General features: G+C 48.1%; 1 protein-coding gene across 7 annotated transcripts in view; it reads right to left on the bottom strand.

The window, feature by feature from the left end:
* Positions 1-19,996, bottom strand: part of cntrl (centriolin) — a 176,114-nt gene extending 156,118 nt beyond the window's left edge. For 2 of the 7 annotated variants that reach the window (XM_033048981.1, XM_033048985.1), the window contains exons 1-3: positions 19,866-19,970; positions 19,555-19,601; positions 9,932-10,181 (exon numbers count right to left, since the gene is read on the bottom strand). In XM_033048981.1, coding sequence (XP_032904872.1) covers positions 9,932-10,157 — 226 coding nt within the window. In that variant the 5' untranslated portion in view covers positions 10,158-10,181; positions 19,555-19,601; positions 19,866-19,970. Of the gene's footprint in view, positions 1-9,931; positions 10,182-19,554; positions 19,602-19,865 lie in introns of all 7 variants that reach the window. The other 5 variants (XM_033048986.1, XM_033048989.1, XM_033048982.1 and 2 more) reach the window with 5 other exon arrangements.
* Positions 19,997-20,540: the final 544 nt, after the last annotated feature.

Raw genomic sequence — 20,540 nt, 5'->3', positions numbered from 1 at the left:
ATTAGTAGTAAGAACAAGGTAGTGATTGTGGGAGATTTCAACTTTCCACACAGACTGGGAAACACATTCTGTAAATGGGCTGGATGGTTTGGAGTTTGTAAAATGTGTGCAGGATAGTTTTTTGCAGCAATACATAGAGGTACCTACTAGAGGAGGGGCAGTGCTGGACCTCCTGTTGGGAAATGAGACAGGACAGGTGGCGGAGGTATGCGTTGGGGAGCACTTCGGGTCCAGTGATCACAATACCATTAGTTTCAATATAATTATGGAGAAGGTCAGAACTGGACCTAGGGTTGAGATTTTTGATTGGAGAAAGGCTAACTTTGATGAGATGCGAGATGATTTAAAAGAAGTGGACTGGGACATTTTGTTTTATGGGAAAGATGTAGAAGAGAAATGGTGGACATTTAAAGGGGAAATTTTAAGAGTAGAGAATCTTTATGTTCCTGTTCGGTTGAAAGGAAACAGTAAAAATTGGAAAGAGCCCTGGTTTTCAAGGGAAATTGGACATCTTGTTCGGAAAAAGAGGGAGATCTACAATAATTATAGGCAGCATGAAGTAAATGAGGTGCTTGTGGAGTATAAGGAATGTAAAAAGAATCTTAAGAAAGAAATTAGAAAAGCTAAAAGAAGATATGAGGTTGCTTTGGCAAGTAAGGTGAAAGTAAATCCAAAGGGTTTCTACAGCTATATTAATAGCAAAAGGATAACGAGGGATAAAATTGGTCCATTGGAGAAACAGAGTGGGCAGCTATCTGCAGAGCCAAAAGAGATGGGGGAGATATTGAACAATTTCTTTTCTTTGGTATTCACCAAGGAGAAGGATATTGAATTATGTGAGGTAACGGAAATGAGTAGAGTAGTTATGGATACTATGAGTTTCAAAGTAAAAGAAGTACTGACACTTTTGAAAAATATAAAAGTGGATAAGTCTCCAGGTCCTGGCAGGATATTCCCTAGGACATTGAGGGAAGTTAGTGTAGAAATAGCCGGGGCTATGACAGAAATATTTCAAATGTCATTAGAAACGGGAATAGTCCCCGAGGATTGGCGTACTGCGCATGTTGTTCCATTGTTTAAAAAGGGTTCTAAGAGTAAACCTAGCAATTATAGACCTGTTAGTTTGACTTCAGTGGTGGGCAAATTAATGGAAAAGATACTTAGAGATAATATATATAAGCATCTGGATAAACAGGGTCTGATTAGGAACAGTCAACATGGATTTGTGCCTGGAAGGTCATGTTTGACTAATTTTCTTGAATTTTTTGAAGAGGTTACTAGGGAAATTGACGAGGGTAAAGCAGTAGATGTTGTCTAGATGGACTTTAGTAAGGCCTTTGACAAGGTTCCTCATGGAAGGTTGGTTAAGAAGGTTAAACTGTTGGGTATAAATGCAGGAATAGCAAGATGGATTCAGCAGTGGCTGAATGGGAGAAGCCAGAGGGTAATGGTGGATGGCTGTTTGTCGGGTTGGAGGCAGGTGACTAGTGGGGTACCTCAGGGATCTGTGTTGGGTCCTTTGTTGTTTGTCATGTACATCAATGATCTGGATGAAGGGGTGGTAAATTGGATTAGTAAGTATGCAGATGATACCAAGATAGGGGGTGTTGTGGATATTGAAGAGGATTTCCAAAGTCTACAGAGTGATTTAGGCCATTTGGAAAAATGGGCTGAAAGATGGCAGATGGAGTTTAATGCTGATAAATGTGAGGTGTTACACCTTGGCAGGACAAATCAAAATAGGACGTACATGATAAATGGTAGGGAATTGAAGAATACAGTTGAACAGAGGGATCTGGGAATAACCGTGCATAGTTCCTTGAAGGTGGAATCTCATATAGATAGGGTGGTTAAGAAAGCTTTTGGTATGCTAGCCTTTATAAATCAGAGCATTGAGTATAGAAGCTGGGATGTAATGTTAAAATTGTACAAGGCATTGGTGAGACCAAATCTGGAGTATGGTGTACAATTTTGGTCGCCCAATTATAGGAAGGATGTCAACAAAATAGAGAGAGTACAGAGGAGATTTACTAGAATGTTGCCTGGGTTTCAACAACTAAGTTACAGAGATAGGTTGAATAAGTTAGGTCTTTATTCTCTGGAGCGCAGAAGGTTAAGGGGGGACTTGATAGAGGTCTTTAAAATGATGAGAGGGATAGACAGAGTTGATGTGATCAAGCTTTTCCCTTTGAGAATAGGGAAGATTCAAACAAGAGGACATGACTTCAGAATTAAGGGACAGTAGTTTAGGGGTAACATGAGGGGGAACTTCTTTACTCAGAGAGTGGTAGCGGTGTGGAATGAGCTTCCAGTGGAAGTGGTGGCGGCAGGTTCGTTGGTATCATTTAAAAATAAATTGGATAGGCATATGGATGAGAAGGGAATGGAGGGTTATGGTATGAGTGCAGGCAGGTGGGACTAAGGGAAAAAAGTTGTTCGGCACGGACTTGTAGGGCCGAGATGGCCTGTTTCCGTGCTGTAATTGTTATATGGTTATATGAGGTTGCTTTGGCAAGTAAGGTGAAAGTAAATCCAAAGGGTTTCTACAGCTATATTAATAGCAAAAGGATAACGAGGGATAAAATTGGTCCATTACAGAGTCAGAGTGGACAGCTATCTGCAGAGCCAAAAGAGATGGGGGAGATATTGAACAATTTCTTTTCTTCGGTATTCACCAAGGAGAAGGATATTGAATTATGTGAGGTAAGGGAAACAAGTAGAGTAGCTATGGAAACTATGAGATTCAAAGAAGAGGAAGTACTGACACTTTTGCAAAATATAAACGTGGATAAGTCTCCAGGCCCGGACAGGATATTCCCTAGGACATTGAGGGAAGTTAGTGTAGAAATAGCAGGGGCTATGACAGAAATATTTCAAATGTCATTAGAAACGGGAATAGTGCCGGAGGATTGGCGTACTGCACATGTTGTTCCATTGTTTAAAAAGGGGTCTAAGAGTAAATCTAGCAATTATAGACCTGTTAGTTTGACGTCAGTGGTGGGCAAATTAATGGAAAGGATACTTAGAGATAATATATATAAGCATCTGGATAAACAGGGTCTGATTAGGAACAGTCAACATGGATTTGTGCCTGGAAGGTCGTGTTTGACTAATCTTCTTGAATTTTTTGAAGAGGTTACTCGGGAAATTGATGAGGGTAAAGCAGTGGATGTTGTATATATGGACTTCAGTAAGGCCTTTGACAAGGTTCCTCACGGAAGGTTGGTTAAGAAGGTTCAATTGTTGGGTATTAATGGTGGAGTACCAAGATGGATTCAACAGTGGCTGAATGGGAGATGCCAGAGAGTAATGGTGGATGGTTGTTTGTCAGGTTGGAAGCCAGTGACTAGTGGGGTGCCACAGGGATCTGTGTTGGGTCCACTGTTGTTTGTCATGTACATCAATGATCTGGATGATGGTGTGGTAAATTGGATTAGTAAGTATGCCGATGATACTAAGATAGGAGGGGTTGTGGATAATGAAATAGATTTTCAAAGTCTACAGAGAGATTTATGCCAGTTGGAAGAGTGGGCTGAAAGATGGCAGATGGAATTTAATGCTGATAAGTGTGAGGTGCTACATCTTGGCAGGACAAATCGAAATAGGAAGTACATGGTAAATGGTAGGGAATTGAAGAATGCAGGTGAACAGAGGGATCTGGGAATAACTGTGCACAGTTCCCTGAAAGTGGAATCTCATGTAGATAGGGTGGTAAAGAAAGCTTTTGGTGTGCTGGCCTTTATAAATCAGAGCATTGAGTATAGAAGTTGGGATGTAATGTTAAAATTGTACAAGGCATTGGTGAGGCCAATTCTGGAGTATGGTGTACAATTTTGGTCGCCTAATTATAGGAAGGACGTCAACAAAATAGAGAGAGTACAGAGGAGATTTACTGCCTGGGTTTCAGCAACTAAGTTACAGAGAAAGGTTGAACAAGTTAGGGCTTTATTCTTTGGAGCGCAGAAGGTTAAGGGGGGACTTGATAGAGGTCTTTAAAATGATGAGAGGGATAGACAGAGTTGACGTGGATAAGCTTTTCCCACTGAGAGTAGGGAAGATTCAAACAAGGGGACATGACTTGAGAATTAAGGGACAGAAGTTTAGGGGTAACATGAGGGGGAACTTCTTTACTCATAGAGTGGTGGCTGTGTGGAATGAGCTTCCAGTGAAGGTGGTGGAGGCAAGTTCGTTTTTATCATTTAAAAATAAATTGGATAGTTATATGGACGGGAAAGGAATGGAGGGTTATGGTCTGAGCGCAGGTATAGGGACTAGGGGAGAATACGTGTTCGGCACGGGCTAGAAGGGTCGAGATGGCCTGTTTCCGTGCTGTAATTGTTATATGGTTATATGGTTATTATAGATTGAAGCATTCTGAAACAAATATTAAACAATCTTACTTGGATGACCTGAAATTAAAGCATATAATTAGTTAGTCACCCAATTGTAGCTAATTCCAAAATTCAATTACTAGATCTAAACATCTATCCATTTCTTAAGGAAAGATTAAGATTTTTTAAATAGCCTAGGTGTCCAAAGAACATTCAGACAAGAATTCACGATAAAACATGATTTTTAATTCTCATTGACATTAATTTATAGTTCAAATGGAAGGAATTTAGTGTTCAATTGCTGTAAATTAATGGCCATTTAAATCAGCTTTCGAGTGGGATCGTGTGGAACGCGATGGTTTGGGACGTTCCCATTGCGGTGAATTTGTACCCCATATGCCCAGAGAAATACTGCAGGATTTAATGGGCCCCCAAATGAGCTACTCGCAACATAAAATTTTGTATAAAGGGATCTTAAGAAGTGCTTTTTAATGTAAAAATAAACAGCCTACCTTGCGTTGTCCCCTACATGAGATCCGTCCCGTTGGCGGCTATCGCGGGTTTAGAGAATGATTTTTAACCTACTATAACAATTAAATAAACCAATATAGTTTAAAAATAGCTGCAGCGAACTAATGTCGCAGCGATTTTTCGTCAGCAACTAAGTATTTGGGATGATTTTTTAGTAAGTAAAATGTCTCCGTAATTCCTGGTGGCGGCGCGACTCGTTGCAGCGGCTCCTACAGCCTGTCTGTCTTTTTTTTATTTTTTGTCTAGTTAAATGTAGTGTTGGTGTTTTTTAATACTGGTTTTTAAATGTGTATATGTGGGGGGCGGGGGGGGGGGGGGGAAGGGGGAAACTGTTTGAAATCTCTTCCCTGTCTGGGAGACCCAACCTTTTCCCTGTCGGGTCTCCGTTGTCGTTGGGGCCTAGCACCGTGGAGCGGCCTCCAACCTGAACGACCCGGGGGCTCGGGAGACTGCGGAGGTGCGGACTACTCACCATCGTGGGGCTGGCCGGCCTCGGAACGTGGGGAGCAGTGGTGACTCGCTGCTGCGACTCGACTCCTGGGGCTCGGAGGCTCCAGCAACGCAGCCGCAGGTCCGGTGGACTGGGACATCGGGAGCTCGCGGGTCCGGGGGGAGAGAGAGACCGCTTCCCGGAGCTCCCGCAACGCGACTTCTCCAGCCCGTGTCGCGGGGTTTGGAACGACCCGGAGCGGGGAAGTACATCACCCGGCACGGCTTCGTGGCCGTGGGACATTACAGCGCCCGCCGGGGGCTCCAACTTCGAGACTTCTAGACCGGGAGCGGGGCCGTAAATCGCCCGGCACGGCCTAAAATGGCCGTGGGACTTATCATCGCCCGCCTGGGGCTTGGACATCGGGAGAGACATGGAGAGCAGGGGAGAGAAAAGACTTTTGCCTTCCATCACAGTGGGTTCACTGTGATGGATGTTTGTGTGAACTTAATTGTGTGTATGTCTGTAGGACATTGTTTTTGTTTGTATGGCTGTGGAAATAAAATTTCGTTTGAATCTCACTGGGGCTCAAATGACAATAAATTTGTATTGTATTGTAGGCTGAACAACCTTGATTTGAATAGCCGAGAGAAAATCGCGTTTTAAACCCGCCCCCCTCTCAAAGGCGCCAAAATCGCGCACACGGGCAGCGACAGACCTGCAGCGACGCTGAAGGTAAGTTTTGCAACATACCTACAATGTGATCTAAATAGTACTTTACCTTATGGATTTGAGCTATATCGATGACCATTGATTCGTCAGAAGGTTTGATTTGGGATGATTTTTTAGTAAGTAAAATGTCTCCGTAATGGTCGTTGTGGAGCTTCCGGAAGTTGAGGGGAGACGTAATAGACGTATATAAAATTATGAGGGGCAAAAAATGGGTAGGCAGCCAGAAACTTTTTCCCCAGGGTGGAAATGTCCAACTCCAGAATGGAGAGAAAGGGCGGGGGGGAGAGAGAGGGCGGGGGGGGGGGAAGAGAGAGGGCGGGGGGGGGGGGGAGAGAGAGGGCGGGGGTGGGGGAGAGAGAGGGCGGGGGGGGGGAGAGAGAGGGGGGGGGGGGAGAGAGAGGGAGGGGGGGGAGAGAGAGGAGGGGGGGGAGAGAGAGGGAGAGGGGAGGGAGAGAGGGACGGGGGGGGGAGAGAGAGGAGCGGGGGGGGGGGGAGGAGAGGAGGAGGGGGGGAGAGAGAGGGGGGAGGGGGGGAGAGAGGAGGGGGGGGGAGAGAGGGGAGGGGGGGGAGAGAGAGAGGAAGGGGGGGGAGAGGAGAGAGAGAGGAGGGGGGGGGGGAGGAGGGGGGAGAGAGAGAGGAGGACGGGGGGGGCGAGAGAGAGGGAGGCGGGGGGGGAGGGGGGAGAGGGGGGGGGACGAGAGAGGAGGGGGGGGAGAGGGAGGAGGGGGGGAGAGAGAGGAGGACGGGGGGGGGGGAGAGAGAGGACGGGGGGGGGGGGAGGAGAGAGAACGGGGGGGGGGGGGGAGAGAGGAAGGGGGGGAGAGAGGAGGAGGGGGGAGAGAGAGGAAGGGGGGGGGGAGAGAGAGAGAGGAAGGGGGGGGAGAGAGAGGAAGGGGGGGGGGGGAGAGAGAGGAGGGGGGGGGGAGAGAGAGGAAGGGGGGGGGGATGAGAGAGGAGGGGGGGGGGGGAGAGAGGAGGACGGGGGGGAGGGGAGAGAGAGGAGGGGGGGGAGAGAGAGGAAGGGGGGGGAGAGAGAGGACGGGGGGGGGGGGAGAGAGAGAGGACGGGGGGGGGGGAGAGAGAGGAAGGGGGGGGGGGGAGAGAGGGACGGGGGGGGGAGGAGAGGGGGGGGGGAGGGGAGAGGAAGGGGGGGGGGGAGAGAGAGGACGGGGGGGGAGAGAAGAGGGGGGGGAGAGAGGGGGGGGGGGGGAGAGAGGACGGGGGGGGGGAGAGAGAGGAGGGGGGGGGGAGGAGAGGGGAGAGAGAGGGGGGGGGGGAGAGAGAGGGAGTGGGGGGGAGGAGAGAGAGGACGGGGGGGGAGAGAGAGGAGGGGGGGGGGAGAGAGGAGAGAGAGGAGGGGGGGGGGGAGAGAGAGGACGGGGGGGGGGGAGGAGGAGGAGGGAGGGGGGAGAGGAGGACGGGGGGGAGGGAGGGAGAGAGAGGAGGGGGGGGGAGAGAGAGGACGGGGGGGAGGGAGAGGGGGGGGGAGAGAGAGAGGACGGGGGGGAGAGGAGGAGAGGGGGGGGGGAGAGGAGGAGGGGGGGGGAGAGAGGAGGGGGGGGAGGGGAGAGGACGGGGGGGGGAGAGAGGAGGGCGCGGGGGGGGGAGAGAGGAAGGGGGGGGGAGAGGAGAGAGGACGGGGGGGGGAGAGAGAGGACGGGGGGGAGGGAGAGAGGGGGGGAGAGAGAGGAGGGGGGGGAGAGAGAGAGGAGAGGGACGGGGGGGAGGGAGAGGGCGGGGGGAGGGAGAGGGAGGGGGGAGGGAGAGGGCGGGGGGAGGGAGAGGGGGGGGGGAGGGAGGGGGGGGGGGGGGGAGGGAGGGGGGAGGGGAGAGGGGGGGGGAGGGAGAGGGAGGGGGGGAGAGGGAGAGGGGGGGAGGGAGGGAGGGGGGGGGGAGGGAGGGGGGAGTCAGAGGGCGGGGGGGGGGGAGGGGGCGGGGGGAGAGACAGGGCGGGGGGGGGAGAGGGCGGGGGGGAGGGCGGGGGGGAGGGGGGGAGAGAGAGGGCGGGGGGAGAGAGAGGGCGGGGGGAGAGAGAGGGCGGGGGGAGAGAGGAGGGGGGGAGAGAGAGGGCGGGGGGAGAGAGAGGGCGGGGGAGAGAGAGGGCGGGGGGAGAGAGAGGGCGGGGGAGAGAGAGGGCGGGGGGAGAGAGAGGGCGGGGAGAGAGAGAGGGCGGGGGAGAGAGAGGGCGGGGGGGAGAGAGAGGGCAGGGGAGAGAGAGAGAGGGCGGGGGGATAGAGAGAGGGCGGGGGAGAGAGAGGGCGGGGGGAGAGAGAGGGCGGGGGGGAGAGAGAGGGCGGGGGGGAGAGAGAGGGCGGGGGGAGAGAGAGGGCGGGGGGGAGAGAGAGGGCGGGGGGAGAGAGAGGGCGGGGGGAGAGAGAGGGCGGGGGGAGGCCCAGGCCGGGCCGAGGGCCGGACCCGAGCTACACGAGCCAGCCAAGTCTTTTGAATAACCGGGGGAGGTGAGGGGGGTGACGTCACTCTCAGCGCGTGGAAGAAGGGCGCATGGAGCAGACCCATTGTGACATCATCAGCGAAAGACAGCGGTTTTTAAATTCAGTATTTTCAGATTTTTTAACATTTTCAGTAATAATTTGAGCAATAAAGCCTGAAATTTTCAGATAAGTCGATTTTGGACTCCATGGGAAAAATCTCTACCAGAATATGTAAAAACTTTACCGTTCTCGCATTGTTTTTTCGTGAAGATGTGACAACACACAAACAAATAAACACACACACACTCATCCACATCCAAGATCAGAGTATAGAGATGTCTGTTATTTGTAAGGTTTCACATGATGGATAGATTTTTGTTAAGAACAGTGTAATGGTGTAAAAACCTGAATAATAATCTTGATCCTCAAAATCGCTCCAGTATTGTAAAAATACACATATGTAATGATAATACACCACAGTGAATTGGAGTTCCATCAGTGTATCAATCTTTAATCTTTTCCAGATCATCTCTTAAGCTAGTCCAGAGCACAGCACTTTCTCACAGTTCCACAGGAATCATCATTTCCCATTGAAAGTTGCCAGCTGCGTTCTATACAGTCCACATTGTGCACTTAAATTCAGTTCCATTGCAGTAGGAGCCTATTTGTGATCATCAGCCAGTTAATTTAATCATTTAAAAAAATCTATTAGAATTAAAACATGAAACAGCAGCAAGAATAATTATGGCAATGTAACCATCATAATAAGCGAGTTCAATATTCCGACAGCTTATGCCCAGGTCATAGGTCACTCGCTATAAACATTCTCGGTAGCTGTGAATCTGCATGGGTGCAGACCTGCCTTTCGTCCGTGGTCGGGGTAGAGTCCAGGTCTCTGGACTGTCGGTTGGCCTGGCGGAGGCAGGCAGAGTTGAGCTGGGGTTGGCGCTTCTCCGCGCTGGCTGTGGGCCTGGGGGCCGCTGTTCCGGGCTGGTGCATTCAGGGAGGGGGGACGGGGACAGGGCGGTTCGGGGACCTGGGTTCCATCCTGGCTGCGGATGAGGCGCGGGTCTATGTGCACGCAGCTGCTGAAAATGTCTAGCCGCCGGTCCAGTCTCTCCCCAGCCCCGTCTCCCACTCACATGTGCCCCCATGTGCCCCCTCTATCTTGCTGTTACACCCCGCTCTCCTGATACTGGCACCCCCGTTCCTCAGATTAAATATATTTTTACACATAAATCATGAATAAAGATAAGAATTTATACACAGTTTATACAGACAGCGCTTTGTTAGCTTTTTCTTTATAGCGAGTGACCTTTGACAAATCCCATGATTCCTTCCGTTTTTCGGAATACCAAACTCGCTTACTGCACTGTGAAGGTGTTAGAGGAAAACAAGTTCGATTAGTGTTGGTATGTTGACAGGAAAATATGGGTTAATGTAGATTTTAAACTATGCAAAATCTAAATGCTTACCCCTTCCAGTGTAATATGTAATGGCAGATCCTCCTTCGCTTTCATCACTGATATCAAGCTGCTGCACGGCAAAATCAGAGGGGTTGTATAAATCTGGAGTATGAGGTCTACTCGTTGGGGACGGTGATCTAGTCCTTGGATTTATAACAGAGGAGACCGGGCTTTGCATATCACTATTTGATGCTTGTGGTCCACTGATTACAAGTTGTGGGGTCCTCTTCCGCATGGTGTTAGCTGTACTCAATCACTGCTGAAAGTAAAAATGTTTGCATTATAATGAAAAATGTAAATAAATCTGCAACATGTGTCTTAACCTAATAACCCCTGTAAGATATTATAATAAAACAGTGAAAACTGTTGCATGTTACAACTTAAGGTTCAATATTTTCTTCTACTGCTCACAAGGGAATTCTTGGAAAAAGGACACCACGTGAAGAACTGTTATGTCAGGCCGACATCCTTGCAACATTACCCTAGATGTTATCCAGAGCACACAAATTTGATTTCTGTGACTGGGCCAAGCTATAAACAACGATGCAAACGGGGATCAATACCAGTTCAGGGTCATGGCCGCCAGATAATGCTGATCAAATAATTGCAATTTCAATCATTAATAAATGCAAATTTAATAATTAACAATGCAGAACCTCCAAGTTCCGCCTTGGATTAAATGTACAAATCAGAGACGCAGTATGAAGAGTTTAATCTGTTTTACAGAAGACTTACAGTGCCCTCCATAACGCTAGGGACAAAGACCCATCATTTATTTATTTGCCTCCGTACTCCATAATTTGACCACAATATGATACGTTTTAATCTACAATTTGAGAGTGAGAAGGGAAAATCGGAAGTGTCAGTATTACAGTTGAACCTTGAGGGAGGAGCTGGCCAAAGTTGACTGGAAAGATACCCCAGCAGGGATGACAGTGGAACAACAATGGCAGGTATTTCTGGCAATAATACAGAAAGTGCACGATCAGTTCATTCCAAAGAGGAAGAAAGATTCTAAAGGGGGTAAGGGACGACTGTGGCTGACAAGGGAAATCAAGGAGAGTATAAAAACAAAAGAGAAGTAGCAAAGATGAGTTGGAAGCCAGTGGATTGGGAAACTTTTAAAGAGAAACAGAAGATAACTAAAAAGGCAATACAGGGAGAAAAGATGAGGTACGAAGGTAAGCTAGCCAAGAATATAAAGGAGGATAGTAAAAGTTTCTTTAGGAATGCGAAGAGGAAAAAAATAGTTAAGACCAAAGTTGGACCCTTGAAGACAGAAACAGGTGAATTTATTATGGGAAACAAGGAAATGGCACACAAGTTGGATCGGTTTTCACTAAAGAAGACACAAACAATCTTCCTAATGTACTAGTGGCAGAGGACCTTGGGTGAAGGAGGAACTGAAAGAAATCCACATTAGGCAGGAAATGGTGTTGGGTAGACTGATGGGACTGAAGGCTGATAAATCCCCAGAGCCTGATGGTTTGCATCCCAGGGTACTTAAGGAAGTGGCCCCGGAAATCGTGGACACATTGGTGATCATTTTCCAATGTTCTATAGATTCAGGATCAGTTCCTGTGGATTGGAGGGTAGCTGAAGTTATTCCACTTTTTAAGAAAGGCGGGAGAGAGAAGATGCTGGAGTCAATTATAAAGATGAAATAGCCGCACATTTGGATAGCAGTAACAGGATCGGTCCGAGTCAGCATGCATTTACGAAGGGGAAATCACACTTGACTAATCTTCTGGAATTTTTTGAGGATGTAACTAGGAAAATGGACAAGGGAGAGCCAGTGAATGCAGTGTACCTGGACTTTCAGAAAGCCTTTGATAAGGTCCCACATAGGAGATTGGTGGGCAAGGTTAGAGCACATGGTATTGGGGGTAGGGTACTGACATGGATAGAAAATTGGTTGGCAGACAGGAAACAAGGGGTTAACGGGTCCCTTTCAGAATGGCAGGCTGTGACTGGTGGGGTACCCAGGGCTCGAAATTAACGGTTGTCTGGGTGCCAAAGCCCACCTAATGTCCCGCTGGGCAACCTAAAAGTCATGTCAATTTTCCCGACTTGGCAAGCACCCGGGACACCTGCCGTTCAACTCTGAGCGTGCCCCTCTCTCTATCTCTCTCTCTGTCGCTCTTCGTCTCCACCCACCATTTGTGTCCGGGCTGCCGGTTCTCCGCTCTCCGCCGCTCCTCATCTGCCGGCACGGCTGGCCGCCTTTCACATGCAGGGCTCGAAATTAGCGGTTGCCCGGGTGCCAATGACCACTCAAAGTGCCGCCGGGCAACCTAAACGGCGAGTCATTTTGCCCGGCTTGGCAACTTGGCTTATACCGAAGATAGACACAAAAAACTGGAGTAACTCCGCGGGTCCAGCAGCATCTCTGGAGAAAATGAACGCGACGTTTCGTGTCGGCGACGGCCGTCGTGCGGGGGAAAGATACTAGGTGCGTGGTGACGAAGGGTTGGAGCGAATGACGGGGCCCGAACAGCGGCAGCAGCGGCTGCGACAGCGGCTCCATCTCCTCCCACACCCCGCCCGCCCTAAGGGCCGCTGCTTGCAAACCCGCTAACGGCGCTTTCAAAACAAACCCGCCCGCACGCCGAGGCCTCCCCATCCCTGCCTCGGCGTGCGGGAGGGTTTGTTTTGAAAGCGCCGTTAGCGGATTTGCAAGCAGCGGCCGCTATCAGGGAGGAGGAGGGGATGGAGCCGTTGTCGCGGCCGCTGCTGCCACTGTGTGGGACCCGTCATTCGCTCCAACCCTTCTGAAGCAGCTGCACCAAAGATCCCATAGCTATAGGATCTTTGAGCTGCACCGCTCGGCCCCGCACCTTGCTGTTGGAGAGAGGCGGTGGCGAGGAAATCCCAATGGCCAAGGCAGCGGGGCTATGTTGTCCGAGGGGCACTGACCTTCCTTCCTCCCCACCTCGCCCCACCCCCACCCTCGCTCTCTCTCTTGTACGCCTCCTCCACCCCCCCCCCCTTATCCTGGGACCCCTCCTGTTCATCCTGCACTGATCCCCATTCCCGCCTCTATTCATTCCTCACTGACATCCCCTGTGCTCCCCTCCCCATCTACCCCCCCCCCCCATCTAGTCATCCTGCGCTGATCACCCTATCGACCTCGCATTGATTCTCCTGCCACCCCCCCCCTCATCCATCCTACACTGGTCCCCCAATTCATCCTGTACTTACCCCCCTTCCCATCCATCCTGCACTTCTCCTCCATCCATCCTGTACTGATCCCCCATCCATCCTGTACTAATCCACGCATTCATCCCGTACTGACCCACCCTCCATTTACCCTGCACCTTCCCCTCATTCATCCTGTAGTGACCCCTCATTCATCCTGCACAGACCCTCCGATCCACACTGTACTGCCCCACATCCCCCCATTCATCCTGTGCTGATCCTCCCATTCAAGAAGAATGGGGGGGAACAGTCTGAATAGGCAAGAAACGTTGCCTATTTCCTTCGCTCCATAGATGCTGCCTCACCCGCTGAGTTTCTCCAGCACTTTTGTCTACCCCCATCCATCCCGTACTGAACCCCCCCATTCAACACCATTGACATCCCCCGTGCTCTCCCCTCACAATTTTACCTACTCCAATCTACACAAACTAATTCACCTGCCTCAATCCATCCATTCTGCACCGACTGCCTTCTAACCCCCGCCATCTATCCATCCCGCACTGTTTCACACACACACCCCTCCTTGACCCTATTGTGCTGGAAATGTTTGTTTTAGTCCATAAAGATGGATTAATTATATCACGTGAACACGTGAAACATTAAAACCGCAGTGTTCGATTGTCACTGCTGCCGTTGACACATTATTACAGAATTCATTTTAACGGCAAATCAATGCTCTTAATATGGAGTACTGTAGTTATTTAATGAGCAACATTCACAACTATACGTTGGATTTATCCAGGTTTTACTTCTACAGTCGATCATATACATCACAAATTTGGTCAGGAGATATTTCAGTTGAAATTTTAATGTTAATTCTGAAGTGGGAATGATGGAAAAAGCGTTTATCAATAATTTTATTTAAATCTGGTGCTTACAAACTGGGTATCTTCATTGCTGTTCACAACACGTACATCTAATCTGAATGTCTGGAAATGTGGCGTCTTGACACCTTTAAATATATTACCAAAAGAACATTTGCTGCAGTTATGTCCTTTGGCCATCTCTTGTCAGTTAGTGTCAGCTAGTGTAATGTTTTCCTTGCAATCTGTATATTTTGTTTGTGGATAAATTATGTGGGAAGCGAGAGTGTTTCTGTACCAATAGCATAACGACCCATGCTATGGCCATGTTATGGTAATTTTCAGTCCTTCACAGAAAACATGCTTGCATCAATCTGTAGTGTGCATGGTTAAGCATATATGTTACCATGGTCCAGGATTTATTGACACAGGTTGATCATACGCTGAATAATCCAACCACATTTTAGTTTGGAAGTGGAAAGAACTAATAGAAATTGCATTAATTGCAATGTGTACAAAGAGTTGAGATACTGTATTATAATTTTGCTGCATGTCATTGTGGGATATATGAGGTCTTGATTGGTGAATATGTTTAGTTTGACTTTATTTGAAGCAGAAATAATATGTGAATGCTTCATTGAGTATAATTCCGACTGGTAACTACGCACTTTGTCCGAGCACATTATCGCACGCGTCATGCAATCCGGCAAAAATGACTACCTAAACTGTCATTTGGCAACCTAAAAAGCTGCCAAGGTTGCCCGGCTGGCAACAGGGAAAAAAAGTTAAGCGAGAGCCCTGACATGCGCACTGTCACGGCCATCACATCCTCCTCCTGCACATGCGCACTGTCACGGCCAGCACATCATCGGCCGCCCTGCACATGCGCACTGCCAAGGTAACTGGTTGGCGTCGGGCACTTTCTCCCTCCCTTTGCATTGTGGGAGATCTGGTCACCATTGTTGTCCGGTCGCCGCCTTGCCGCCAAAAACCAACGCAGAATCACTCCCTGGAGCTGGAGTAACTCTTGCTTCTTGGTTTCCTGGTCCTCAAAAAATATTCTAAATGAAATTTAAACTGGAGGTGGTGGGGGGGCCATCACCAAACTCTGAACAATAACAGCCTATTGCACTTTATCTGTTTATTTATTGTATATAAATGGTCTATGGTATATAAACACATTAAATTTTATCTCCTGTTCTGTATTATGTTTTCATATTCTGTTGTGCTGCAGCAAGCAAGAATTTCATTGCCCCATCTGGGACACATGACAGTAAAACTCTCTTGACTCTTGACTTGGACTCAAGCAAAAAAGGGTTCTTGGGAAAAAAGAGCTACCTTAAATTTAGTTGCGTCTGGTTGGGTAACTATGGTAGGGTGAAGACTATTCCATGCTTTAATTGTGCGGTGGAACTCCATTGAGCAGCCAGCATCTCTGGATAGAAGAAATTGGGTGATGTTTCGTGTAGAGACCCTTCTTTAGACTCCCTCTGGTTTTAGTGTTTTTAGTTTAATTTAAAGATACAGCGTGGAAACAGGACCTAATGCCCACTGAGTCCACGCCGACCACCAATCACCCGTATACTAGTTCTATCCCATACATTCGCGACGTAAGTCAAGAGTCAAGAGCGTTTTATTCTCTCACGTCCCAGCACACACACACACACACACACACACACCCTCCTGGGATTAATAAAGTTCTATTGTATAGTATTGTGTGTGTAGGAAGGAACTGCAGATGCTGATTTAAACTGAAGATAGACACAAAAAGATGGAATAACTCAACAGGTCAGACAGAATCTCTGGTCAAAAGGAAAAAACTACATTTTGGGTTGCTGCACACCTTTGTGGAATGTGGAAGGAAACAAGAGCACCCAGAGAAAACTCATTCAATCAAAGGGAAAAGGAGCAAACTCCATACACACAGTACCCATATTCAGGATCAATTCTGGGTCTCTGGCACTTTTAGGCAGCAACTTTATGGCCAATGTACTGCCCCATAGTCTTGAACTGAATTAAAACATACAGTAGCTGCAAAAGGGGTCATAGCGTCACAGAGATTTAAGACTGAAAATGGCTAGTTTCTTATTTTTAGAAACCAAAGTTATCACCGTATAATTTTTTGTGTGTTGGAAAATAAAATATAGTGGCACAGCTGGTGGACTTGCTGCCTCACATGCCAGAGATCTGTGTTCGATCCTGTCCTCGAGCACTGTCTGTGGTGGATTTACACATTCTCCCTGCAAGTGTGTGGGTTTCCTCACACATCCCAAAGATGCATTGGCTTAGTAGGTTAACTTGTCTCTAAAATTGCCCCTAATGTGTAGGGAGTAGGTGAGGAAAGTGGGATAACAGAACTTGTGTGAATGGTAGACAAAAATGTTAGAGAAACTCAGCGGGTGAGGCAGCATCTATGGAGCGAAGGAAATAGGCGTTTCGGGTCGAGACCCTTCTTCAGAGTGGGTGGGGAACGGGAAGAAGAAAGGAAGAGACGGAGACAGTGGGCTGAGGGAGAGCTGGGAAGGGGAGGAGAAAGCAGGGACTACCTGAAATTGGAGAAGTCAATGTTCATACCGCTGGGGTGTAAACTGCCCAAGCGAAATATGAGGTGCTGCTCCTCCAATTTGCGGTGGGCATCACTCTGGCCTCGGAGGAGGCCCAGGACAGAAAGTTCGGATTCGGAATGGGAGGGGGAGTTGGTGCTGAGCCACCGGGAGATCAGGTTGGTTATTGCGAACCGAGCGGAGGTGTTTTGCGAAGCAATCGCAAAGCCTACGCTTGGTCTCACCGAGGTTGATCATACGCTGAATAATTCAACCAGAATTCTGTTTGGAAGTGGAAAGAAATAATAGAAATTGCATTCATTGCAACGTGTAAAAAGAGTTGAGATACTGTATTATAATTTTGCTGCATGTCATTGTGGTATATATCATGTCTTGATTGGTGAATATGTTTAGTTTGTGACTTTATTTGAAGCAGAAATAATATACGAATGCTTCATTGAGCATAATTCCGACTGGTAACTACGCACTTCGTCCGAGCACAATATCGCACGCATCATGCAAGCCGTCTTAAATTACCACCTAAACTGTCATTTGGCAACCTAAAAAGCTGCCAAGGTTGCCCGGCTGACAACAAAGAAAAAAAGTTTAATTGAGAGCCCTGGGTACCGCAAGGCTCAGTGCTGGGACTGCAGCTATTTACAATATACATTAATGATTTTGATGAAGGGATTAAAAGTAACATTAGCAAATTTGCAGATGACACTAAGTTGGGTGGCAGTATGAACTGTGAGGAGGATGCTATGAGGATGCAGGGTAACTTGGACAGGTTGGGTGAATGGGCAGATGCAGTTTAATGTGGATAAATGTGAGGTTATCTACTTTGGTGGCAAAAACAGGAAGGCAGATTATTATCTGAATGGTGTCAAGTTGGGAAAAGGGGAAGTACAACAAGATCTGGGGGGGTCCTTGTTCACCAGTCACTGAAAGTAATGCCCCTGTCCTACTTAGGAAACCTGAACGGAAATCTCTGGAGACTTTGCGCCCCACCCAAGGTTTCCGTGCGGTTCCAGGAGGTTTTTGTCAGTCTCCCTACTTGCTTCCACTACCTGCAACCTCCGGCAACCACCTGCAACCTCCGGGAACCGCACAGAAACCTTGGGTGAGGCGCAAAGTCTCCAGAGGTTTCCGTTCAGGTTTGCTACGTGGGACAGGGGCATTAGCATGCAGGTACAGCAGGCAGTGAAGCTAATGGCATGTTGGCATTTATAACAAGAGTTCAGTATAGGAGCAACGTGGTCCTTCTGCAGTTTGACAGGGCCCTAGTGAGACCACACCTGGAGTGTTGTGGAGGAAATTTGAGGAGGGACATTCATGCTATTGAGGGAGTGCAGCATAGGTTCACAAGGTTGATTGCAGGACTGTCATATGTTGATAGAATGGACCGACTGGGCTTGTATACACTGGAGTTTAGAAGGATGAGAGGGCCTCTCATTAAAACATAAGATTATTAAGGGATTGGACACACTAGCGGCAGGAAACATGTTCCCAATGTTGGGGAGAGGAGGGGAGGAGAGGGGAGGGGTGGGTGGGGGGGGGGGGGGGGCGAATGGCCTAACCCTGCACCTATTATCTATTGTAATAGAGAAGGAAAAAAAAAATCACATGTGGTTAAAGTACACATTGTAATAAAGGCCATTTTTACACATTTTGGTTTCACCATGTAGAAATTGCAGCTGTGTTTATACAGTCCCCCCATTTCAGTCCACCATTTTTTAGCTTTGAAAAACTCCTTTGTTGCTTTAGCAGTATGGTTGGGATCATTGTCTTGCTGTAGAATAAACCTCCAGCCAATGTTTTGAGGCATTTGTTTGAACTTGAGCAGATAGGATGTGTCTATGCACTTCAGAATTCATTATGCTACTATCATCAGTAGTTGTATCATCAATGACAATAAGTGAGCCAATACCTTCAGCATCCATACATGCCCAGGCCATAACACCCCCACCACCGTATTTCTCAGATGAGGTGGTATGCTTTGGATCTTGGGCAGTTCCTTCTCTCCTCCATACTTTGCTCTTGCCATCACTAGTTAAGTTATGATATAAGTTAATCTTCATCTCATCTATCTACAAGACCTTTTCCAGAACTGTGGTTGTTCTTTTAAGCACTTCTTGGCAAACTGTAACCTGGCCATCCTATTTTTGCAGCTAACCAGTGGTTTGCATCTAGTACTGTAGCCTCTGTATTTGTTCATGAAGTCTTCTGTGGACAGTGGTCATTGACAAATCCACACCTGACTACCGAAGCACGTTTCTGATCTGTCGGACAGGTGTTTGGGAATTTTTCTTTATTGCAGAGATAATTCCTCTGTCATCAGCTGTGGAGGACTTCCTTGGCCTGCCAGTCCCTTTGCAATTAGTAAGCTCACCAATGTTCTCTTTCTTCTTAATGATGTTCCAAACATTGATTTTGGCAAGCCTAAGGTTTGGCTGATGTCTCCAACAGTTTCATTCGTGCTTCTCAGTCTCATAATGGCTTTGTTGACTTTCATTGGCTCAACTTTGGTCCTCATGTTGATAAACAGCAATAAAAGTTTTCAAAGGTGATGGAAAGACTGGAGGAAAGAGTAGGTGCTGAGAGCTCTCTTTTACCTGCATTGAGGCAATTAAACACACTTGAGCAATTACAAACACCTGTGAAGCCATGTGTGCCAAACATTTAGGTGTCCTGAAATGGGGAGACGATGTGTAAACACACCTGTAATTTCTACATGGTGAAGCTAAAATGTATAAAAATGGCTTTTATTTAAATCTGATGATGTACACTTTAACCACATATGATTTTTTTCTATTACCAATCACAAATTGCGGAGTACAGAGGCAAATAAAAAAATGATCTGTCTTTGTCCAACACATTATGGAGGGCATAATGTTCGTCCTCATCCGCAATGTACTAACTTCTAAACAGGGACGGCGTTCCAGTGCATAAACAAATATATTTTTAAAGTACATGCGGGTTCCTGCCGGATGTGCAAAGAAGAGTCGATGGGTTTAACCACTACCACCCTCAGTCCTCTTGTCAATGTTTTTTTAATTAAAACATTGATGCGTGGATAGAATTCACTCACCAACATTGGAATTCCGACACGTCACCAATCCACCATAAACGTCTTTGCTGCAAAAGTAATTTTTATAAGTGAGGGCAATTAATATTTCGGAGTTTGTTGCCCATTTAAACCCTCCAGAGGCGGGATCGCCGCCTGCCTGTTCAGCCCCAACGCTTTATGTGGGAGTTTGTGTCGGCCATCGGTTGACATGGCAACGCTTCTACGCTCCATCCCTCCCCCCACGCCCCCCTTTCATTCCGATACACGATGAAATATAAACGACCATATCAAAATATGATGTCTCTTTTTTTTTTAAATCTGGGTGATTGTACCTGTGGTGCCCGCTGCAGCCGCTCAGTTAGTCAGTCGGTAACGGGACCACAGGTGAGGGCGCGCAGCCGTTGGCCGGCGCCATGTTTGTTTGGTGAGGTGTTGGCGGCGCGCGCCTCCCCCTCCCCCTCCCCCTCCCGTCGGGCGCGCGCCTGCCCCTCCCTCTCCCCCTCCCGCCGGGCGAGCGCCTGCCCGTCCCCCTCCCCCTCCCCCTCCCGCCGGGCGCGCGGCTGCCCCTCCCCCTCCCGCCGGGCGCGCGGCTGCCCCTCCCCCTCCCCCTCCCGCCGGGCGCGCGCGGCTCCCGCCTTTCCAACGGCCCCGGGCGCCATGGCCATGAGCAAAGATTCTAGAGGCGCTTTGGCCACGAGTCAGCAACGAGACCGTCAGCATCAAGAGTACTGTTCCCGACAACTGACTGTGAGCTGATTTCTCCCTGGTCCATTTTCTATAGCTGCCGACATTGCATTGCTCCACTTACACTAGCAATGTTACAAAATTTTGAGATTTTAAAAATCAAGTCTGTAATTTATCCCATCAGATAAAGCATAAAAATAAGTTTAATTTGACACCTAATTCACTTTCATATCTCAAGTATTTAAAAAGTTATGGCCATTTTCATACTGGGAAATGAGCATCTTGTTCCCTATTGATTTTCTATGGACATAACAAAAAAGCTG

Source organism: Amblyraja radiata, chromosome 32, assembly GCF_010909765.2.
Source record: "Amblyraja radiata isolate CabotCenter1 chromosome 32, sAmbRad1.1.pri, whole genome shotgun sequence".
Taxonomy (NCBI): Eukaryota; Metazoa; Chordata; class Chondrichthyes; order Rajiformes; family Rajidae; genus Amblyraja; species Amblyraja radiata.
This window is presented reverse-complemented; position numbering and strand designations above follow the sequence as displayed.